Below are 9,140 nucleotides of genomic sequence, written 5' to 3'. Positions count from 1 at the left end.
AGTTAGTGCCAACTACATAGGGAATTGGGTGCCATTTTGGAACAAAGGCAGGGAGTACCTTAAGAAAGCAAAAGTTCTACGGATAAATCTGCCAATTCATGAGATGAAAACTGAAAGTGAATATCCTTTGCTTATTTGTCTTGAGCTATTGATGAAATTAGTACCACTTTGTGTGTATTTGGTTTCTATCATCTACTGTGTGTGTGCATGTGCGTGTGTGTGTGAGGCTCACTTATAGCAGTCGTTGTTGTATTTGTTGTAGCTGCCCAGGCGTAAGGCTCCCAGACAGATGCCATAAGAGAAGAATATCTGAGTCCGCATCCATCCATACCTAAACAGAGATGGACAATAGAGGACGGAAGGAAGGATGAGAGAGAAAAAATACAAATGAGGAAAGAGAAAGGGTAAAAAGTAGAGAGAGAGAGAGAGCGCACGACAAAAAGAGAGAGAAAGAAAGACAAAGACAGAGATAGAGAGCGCATGGCGCATAGATATATGCATAGACTAGGTGTCGAATCAAAATGCCTATTTTACCAATGGGTAATATGTTATTTCTTTATTTAGGGGAAGATAACTTTAATATTGCAGATAGATTGTAGCTCCAAAATGTAATTTGCATCATTTCCAATCCCCCATATATACTTTTTGTAAACACACACATATGGTATGAATGAATAAAATTATGAATGTATGAATGTACACTGCTCAAAAAAATTAACACTACTTTTGACCCGGGGAATAGGTAATAGGGATTCATTTAGGATKCATCCCCCAACTCCCAGTCCCCAGATATTTTACAAAAAGAATGCCTGGAATGACAGGRAAAACACTGACACCGTACTCCACCTAGAACAAAATCCCACACTGTCTGTTTCCCACACTGACATGCAGGTCCTGGCAATTACAAACCCKGGGTTGTGTTCATTCGGGAACATAATGGAAAACGTTTTAAAGCACTTTGCAACGGAAAAACAAAAATGTGCGTTTCTTATTGGACAGGTCCAGGTAGTCCCTCCCTGTTTGTCTTTTTTTTTGGGGGGGGGGGTGGTACACAATATACATGACCCAGGCTTCTTTTGTAGCTGGACAGCTCTTTGAAAGTTGAAGCTGGCGCCGGACCATAAAGATAACTGATTACTCTTTTGAACATGATCCCTTCTTTTTATGCCACTATGGAATGGTTCATGTCTTGTTTTGATTGATTGGGTTGATCAATTGTATGGGGCTGTATAGTATTTTTTGAAAGACTAATTTATTCAGATGTATTCTGTATTCTGACAGTCTTCTTGCCATTGTGTGCTTTTTAACATTCTCGTTAATCAATTTATCGATTATTTAGCAGATCAGATATTTGATTCATTGATTAACTGACTGATTGTGTTTTCATTTATTTATTGATTATTGTTCTTTTTTTATACTTACTTTAAAGTCGTGATTGATTGAGATTGTCTGTTCCCTATATTTACTCAGTGATTGATTGTGATTGTCTGTGTGGTTTGCCAGGGACTGTTTTTCCCTGTGCCTGCTGAACAGTGGCACCAGCTTCCTGGCAGGCTTTGCCATCTTCTCTGTGCTAGGCTTCATGGCTCAGGAGCAGGGTGTGGACATCGCAGATGTGGCCCAGTCAGGTACATTACTGGGGGGGGGGTTGCTTGTGTAGTTGTTTTTTCTATGCCGATATATGTGTTTGACTATTTAAACGCATCTGTATTTGTGTCTATGTCGCTGACTGTGTGTAACATGTACAGTTGTATACATAGCGGATTCTGAAAGTATTCACACCTCTTTACATTTTCTACATTTTGTTGTTACAGCCTGAATTTAAAATTGATTAAATTAAGATTTTTTTGCCACTGATTTACACACAATACCCCATAACCCTCAGTGGAATTTTGATTTTTTTTAATTTTTTTTTTTTACAAATTAATTACAAATGAAAAGCTAAGAGATCTTGAGTCAATACGTATTCATCCCTTTTGTTATGCAAGCTTAAATAAGTTCAGGAGTAAAAATGTGCTTAACGAATCACATATGTTGCATGGACTCATTCTGTGTTCAATAATAGTGGTTAACATGATTTTTAATGACTGCCCCATCTCTGTACCCCACACATACAATTATGTGTAAGGTCCCTCAATCGAGTAATGAATTTCAAGCACAGATTCAACCATAAAGACCAGGGAGGTTTTCCAATGCCTTGCAAAGAAGGGCATCGATTGGTAGATGTGTGAAAATATATATATATATATATATTTAAAAAATTGCAAATGCTGAATATCCCTTTGAGCATGGTGAAGTTATTAATTACACTTTGGATGGTGTATCAATAAACCCAGTCACTACAAAGATACAGGCGTCTTTTCTGACTCAGTTGCCGGAGAGGAAGGAAACCACTCTGGGATTTCACCATGAGGTCGATGGTGAAAACAGTTTCCGGTTTAATGGTTGTGATTAGGGCTGTGGCGGTCACGAAATTTCGTCAGCCGGTGATTGTCAAGCAAATAACTGTCGGTCACATGGTAATTGACCGTTAATTAACATAAACACATTTAGCATCTCTTTGCTTCCATTTTAAAACATCTAATAAATCCATGTAATATAGCCCACACCTTCACAATAAATCCATTATTTATTTTAGACAGGTCTAAAGAAACATGATATGAAGAAAATGTTTTCTATTTCAGAAGAAAAGAATAGCATACTCTGAGTCATCCTTATGTTAGGTCCTGATCTGGTTATGCCAAATGGCTGTGGGCTCCACTAGTTCATTTAGCAGACAAGATTTGCTTATAATTCCATATCATTATTTTATATTATTTTATAGTATGAAGAATACAATTGAACTAAGCTGAATGAAATAGAAAGGATATTTTCTCCAAATGATTTGAGGGAGTGTGCACTATTCTGTGTTGAGCGGTTAACAAAGAAATAGGTACTCCTATATGCTTAATTTAGAGTTATTACTGTACGTTTAGTTGTTTTACAAACATTGGGCTGTACAGTTGAAGTCGGAAGTTTACATACACCTTAGCCAAAGACATTTTAAACTCAGTTTTTCACAATTCCTGACATTTAATCCTAGTAAACATTCCCTGTCTTAGGTCAGTTAGGATCACCACTTTATTTTAAGAATGTGAAATGTCAGAATAATAGTAGAGAGAATGATTTATTTCAGCTTTTATTTATTTTGTCACATTCCCAGTGGGTCAGAAATTTACATACACTCAATTAGTATTTGGTAACATTGCCTTTAAATTGCTTAACTTCGGTCAAACATTTCGGGTAGCCCTTCCACAAGCTTCCCAACATATAAGTTGGGTGCTATTTGGGCCATTCTGCCTGACAGAGCTGGTGATAACTGAGTAGGTTTGTAGGCCTCTTGCTGGCCACACGCTTTTTCCAGTTTCTGCCCAAAATGTTCTAATATGATTGGTCACGTTGCTTTTGATGGCACTTCCAATGCCTTGATTTGTTTGCAGAACTTTGGAAGTATGCTTGGGGGTCATTGTCCTATTGGAAGACCTTTGTGATAAAGCTTTACTTCCTGATTATTTTGAGATGTTGCTGCTCAATATATCAATATTTTCCTACCTCAGATGCCTCTATTTTTGTGGAAGTGCATCAGTCGTCCTTGAGCAAGCACCACACATGATGCTGCCACCCTGGTGCTTCAGGTTGGGATGGTGTTTCGGCTTAAGCCTCCCCTTTTTCTCACCCAACATGAACGATTATTAGACCCTATGGCCAAACAGTCTATATTTTGTTTCATCAGACATTTGGACATTTCTTCACAAACTACGCATCTTTGGTCCCATGTGCAATTGCAAATCGTAGTTGGCTTTTTTAGGGTGGTTTTGGAGCAGTGGCTTCTTCCTTGCTCGAGCGGCCTTTTCAGGTTATGTTGATATAGGACTCGTTTTACTGTGATAATAGATACTTTTTGTACCTGTTTCCTCCAGCATCTTCACAAGGTCCTTTGCTGCTGTTCTGGGATGATTTGCACTTTTCGCACCAAAAGTACATTCATCTCTAGGAGACAGAACAGTTCCTTCCTGACGGCTGCGTAGTTCCATTGTGTTTATACTTGCGTACTATTTGATAACGTGGTACCTTCAGGCGTTTGGAAATTGCTCCCAAGGATGAACCAGACTTGTGGAGGTCTACAAAAAAAATTCTGAGTTCTTGGCTGATTTCTTTTGATTTTCCCATGATGTCAAGCAAAGAGGCACTGAGTTTGAAGGTAGGCCTTGAAATACATCCACAGGTACACCTCCAATTGACTCAAATTATGTCAATTTTCCTATCAGAAGCTTCTAAATCCATGACATCATTTTCTGGAATTAAAGGCACAGTCAACTTAGTGTATGTAAACTTCTGACCCACTGGAATTGTGATACAGTAAATTATAAGTCAAATTATCTGTCTGTAAACAATTGTTGGAAAAATGACTTGTGTCATGCACAAAGAAGATGTCCTAACCGACTTGCCAAAACTATAGTTTGTTAACAAGAAATTTGTGGAGTTGTTGAAAAACGAGTTTTAATGATTCCAACCTAAGTGTATGTGAACTTCCGACTTCAACTGTGTATGACAGTTAAGCTCTACACCCCTTGTAAAGGGTTAATGTGCTTAATTTTAAGAAGTTATTTGGCCACTTTAGTTGTGATCCAAACCTTATTAAAATATATTGGCCTATGGGATAGGCTACATGAGGTGTGAGACTATGATAAGAAAAAGTCACAAAAAAAGGCAGTTTTTTATGCTGGGGATCATTCACAAGGGGTAGGCTAATATTTTCACCCATAAGACTATTCTTGATTTAATCTTGTCTTTACGTATACTAAATCATGTGTGACATTTGTTTTGATTTAGAATGGACCAATATCATGCACCTGTATCGAACCAGGGGCAGCGGAACAAATACATGTAATCTATGCACTTATATAGTGAATGGAGGATGCTTTTCCCCGTGGTTTATTTTTATGCCAGCCAGGTAGGCTATATTCCTGTTGTAAATATAAGCAATGTGCTTAATATTAGGAAAATTGAGAAATAAATATAGTAGGCCTAGCCGGTGAGGCGATAATAGTCACCTCAACATCCCTAGTTGTGATATGAGAATTGAAGATGGATCAACAACATTGTAGTTATCCTACAATACTAACCTAAATGACAGTGTGGATGAAGGAAGCTTGTACCCAATAACAAATATTCCAAAGAATGCCTCATGTTTGCAACAAGGCAAAATGTGGCAAATAAATGTACTTTTTGTCCTGAATACAAAGCAATTCAACACAACACGTCACAGAGTACCACTCTTCAAATTTTCAAGCATGGTGGTGGTTGCATCATGTTATGGGTATGCATGTCATGGGTGAGGACTAAAGTTTTTTAGGATAAAAAGGAAATGGAGTACAGCTAAGCACAGGCAAAATCCTATAGGAAACCCTGTTTCTGTCTGATTTCCAACACACTGGGAGATTAATTCATGTTACAGCAGGAGAATAACCTAAATCACAAGACAAAATCTTCACTGGAGTTGCTAACCAAGATGACATTGAATGTTCCTGAGTGGCCGAGTTACAGTTTTGACTTAAATCGTCTTGAAAATATTTAGCAAGACTTGAAAGTGGCTGTTTAGCAATGATCAACTTGACAGAGCTTGAAGAATTTTAATAAGAATAATGGGCAAATATTGTACAATCCAGGTGTGCAAAGCTCTTAGAGACTTACCCCAAAAGACTCACAGCTGTAATTGCTGCCAAAGGTGTTTCTAACATGTATTGACTCAGGGGGTTGAATACTTATATAATCAAGATATAGTTGTGTTTTATTGTTTATAACTTTTTAATACTTTTTTTATTTTTATTCTTCCACTTTGACAGTATTTTTGTGACAAAAAATACAATTAAATCCATTTTAATCCCACTTTGTAACAGAACAAAATGTGGGAAAAGTCGAGGGGTTTGAATACTTTCTATATGTGTCTGACTCGGTGTTGTATGGCTGTGTTTGTCTGACTGTGTGTGTTTCTCTCCAGGCCCTGGGCTGGCCTTTATAGCGTACCCTCGGGCTGTAGCCATGATGCCTCTCCCTCAGCTGTGGGCTGTGTGCTTCTTCCTCATGATCATCATGCTGGGGCTGGACACACAGGTGTGTGTGTATGGCACACACACAAACGCACAGGGTCTCTTCCACACATGCATCCAGTGTATAACAAATAAGAATTACAATGTAACAAGCATCGTATCCACATGCACACACAGACACACCCACACAGTATGCAACAGACAAGCATTGCAATGTAACAGCCGTCTTACCAACGCCAACCTACCCCGTTCCCCTCCCCCTTCCACCCCCTGTCCAGTTTGTGAGCCTGGAGGCCCTGATGACCTCTGTGACTGACCTCTACCCTACGGTGATCCGGCGGGGTTATCGACGAGAGCTGCTGCTGCTGATGGTGTGTGTCGTCTGCTTCCTKGTTGGCCTGGTCATGGTCACCCCGGTGAGTCTGGTTGGATGGATGCATGGGTAGATGATTTCTTGGCTACCCAGACTCCTTGCTCCAGCCAAGTGCTACCCCACGCCCTTGGACGTTAGTTTCTTCTCTGGAAGTCTGAATCTTGAGTGCCTCCCCAACCCTTCACCAAATGCGAACACATTCAGGGCCGTCTGATTGGTCAAGAAACTGATGGGTTAGGCCACAGCCAAAGCACACGTGGGTAAAGCGGCAGTTTGAAAATTCATCTTTGGCTTTGATTCTCCGATTGGTTAGAGACGATCCAATCGCTGATTACTTTGTTTTATAAAATGCCCCTTGTGCCCCTAAAGTCTGTAGCGAATGACAGAGCAGCAGAAGAATTTAGTGTGAGTTGTCAGGCTAGGTGGATGGATGGATGGATGGATGGATGGTTGTCTGTTTTACTGGCCACATGACTGGTTGGTTAGCTTGGGTGGCTGTCTACGTGACTGGCTACATGGCTGGCTAGCTGACTGTCTGTCTCAGTCTGCTTGCCTGTCTGTCTACATGATTGGTTGTCTGTTTGTCTGTCTGTCTTTTTGAAATAATGCCCGACTAGTTGATATATCCACTTACTGCTAGACACTCTGTTACAATTAGTACATTATCCAAATGTCTTCTCCCAATTAAATGATCTCCCTCTGTCTTTTCAATTGTGTAGATCTATGATGTGGTGATAAATCTGTGATGTAAAGTTCTCTCAATCTCTTTGGATAGGGTGGTCTCTATGTGTTCCAGATCTATGACCACTACTCCTGTAGTGGGGCCAGTCTGCTGCTCCTGTCCATCTTCCAGTCRGTGRYCGTGGGCTGGGTTTACGGTGAGTCCAGAGGTTGTGCACAATAAATACCTTATCACAACCTTAACACAACATCTTTCAACCTCATGTAGACTTGACACTGTACACCTGTACTGAACACACCCTCTGACGTGTGCCTCAACACCGTACTTTCTTTCTGTTATCTATATATCTTGCTATGGCGATCTCTCAATTGTGCAAATACAYACAAAGTGAGCTAACAGTGGTGTTTAACTATGCACAAATCTTGTATGTCCTCTCACCTTACCTTCCACATTCCTATTCAGGTCAACAGTATATGAATCTGGAGTAGTCTATTGCGGGCAGAAGACATTCAGTGTGAGCTGTAGTGTAGTGGAGGCCGAGCCAGCGCCAGATCTATTCATGAGTCGCTGTCTCCCCAGACCCTAAATCTTCCCGCTGAATGTGTCGCCACACAGTCTCAGCCATGGGGCCTTGGGGAGCCCACAGTAGCTACCTCAGATACTAACACACAAAAAGCATAGGCAAAGAAAAGCTCAGGCATAAATCTCCCTTAGATGATAACATGCTAACGCTAAGTCGCTAACACAGGAAAAACTCCAGTGATTGAAAAACCTGAGCATAAATCTTCTTCGAACGCTAAGATTCGAACGCTAACATCCCAAAAGTTCCAGACACAGAAAAGCCTGGGCATAGATCTACCTCAAATGCTAACACTAAGTCTCTAACATAGACAAGCTCAGACACAGAAAAGCCTGGGCATAGATCTACCTCAAATGCTAACACTAAGTCTCTAACATAGACAAGCTCAGACACAGAAAAGCCAGAGTGAAAATCTGCAGAGAGTCTACAGTGGAACTGTAGAGGGATTTTGGGTGATCTACTTTAATTTGTTTCCATGTAAGTTGAGAGTGTAAGAGAGGATTGTTGTTTTACGATAAGAGCCCTAGCCAGAAGGTAGAGACACGGGCTGTAGATAGGAATGATGATGGGGACTGGAGCAGTCTGTGTGAGGTGGGAACCTCTCTGCTCTGGTGGATTCCTAAGAAGTGGGAAGTGTGTGTGTGTGTGTGTGTGTGCGCGCGCGTTTAACTTCATACATGTGTGCCTACAGTGCATTCGGAAAGTATTCAGACCCCTTCACTATTTTTGTTACGTTAAAGCCTTATTCTAAAATGGATTCAAATTTGTTTTCCCCACATCTATCTCCACACAATACCACATAGTTGCGAAGTAAAAACAGGTTTTTAGAACATTTTGCTAATGTATAAAACATGTTAAACTGAAATATTACATTTAAGTATTCAGACCCTTTACTCAGTACTTTTGTTTGGCAGCGATTACAGCCTTGAGTCTTCTTGGGTATGACGCTACAAGCTTGGCACACCTATATTTGGGGACCTGACCAAAGCCCTTCTCCCAATTGCTCAGTTTGGCCGGGCGGCCAGCTTAGGAAGAGTCTTGGTGGTTCCAAGCTTCTTCCATTTAAGAATGATGGAGGCAAATGTGTTCTTGGGACCTTCAATGCTACAGACATTTTTTGGTACCCTTCTCCAGATCTGTGCCTCGACACAATCCTGTCTCTGAGCTCTACGTACATTTCCTTCGACTCATGGCTTGGTTTTTGCTCTGACATGCACTGTCAACTGTAGGCCTTATATAGAAAAGTGTGTGCCGTTCCACAATCATGTCCAATCAATTAATTTACCACAGGTGGCACTCCAATCAAGTTGTAGAAACATCTCAAGGATGATCAATGAGAAACAGGATGCGACTGAGCTCAATTTCGCTCTCATAGCAAAGGATCTGAATACTTATGTAAATTTTAACAAAATTTCT

The 9,140-nt window shown here is 40.4% G+C and overlaps 1 protein-coding gene across 1 annotated transcript in view; it reads left to right on the top strand.

The window, feature by feature from the left end:
- LOC111971116 (sodium- and chloride-dependent GABA transporter 2) overlaps positions 1-9,140 on the top strand; it is a 60,012-nt gene that overhangs the window by 48,436 nt on the left and 2,436 nt on the right. Inside the window, exons 7-10 of the mRNA XM_070445885.1 lie at positions 1,504-1,628; positions 6,041-6,153; positions 6,368-6,505; positions 7,238-7,340. Coding sequence (XP_070301986.1) covers positions 1,504-1,628; positions 6,041-6,153; positions 6,368-6,505; positions 7,238-7,340 — 479 coding nt within the window. The remainder of the gene's footprint in view (positions 1-1,503; positions 1,629-6,040; positions 6,154-6,367; positions 6,506-7,237; positions 7,341-9,140) is intronic.

Source organism: Salvelinus sp. IW2-2015, linkage group LG12 (genome assembly GCF_002910315.2).
Source record: "Salvelinus sp. IW2-2015 linkage group LG12, ASM291031v2, whole genome shotgun sequence".
NCBI classification, from domain to species: Eukaryota; Metazoa; Chordata; class Actinopteri; order Salmoniformes; family Salmonidae; genus Salvelinus; species Salvelinus sp. IW2-2015.
The sequence above is the reverse complement of the archived record's forward strand: the minus strand, read 5'-3'. Positions and strand labels throughout refer to the sequence as shown.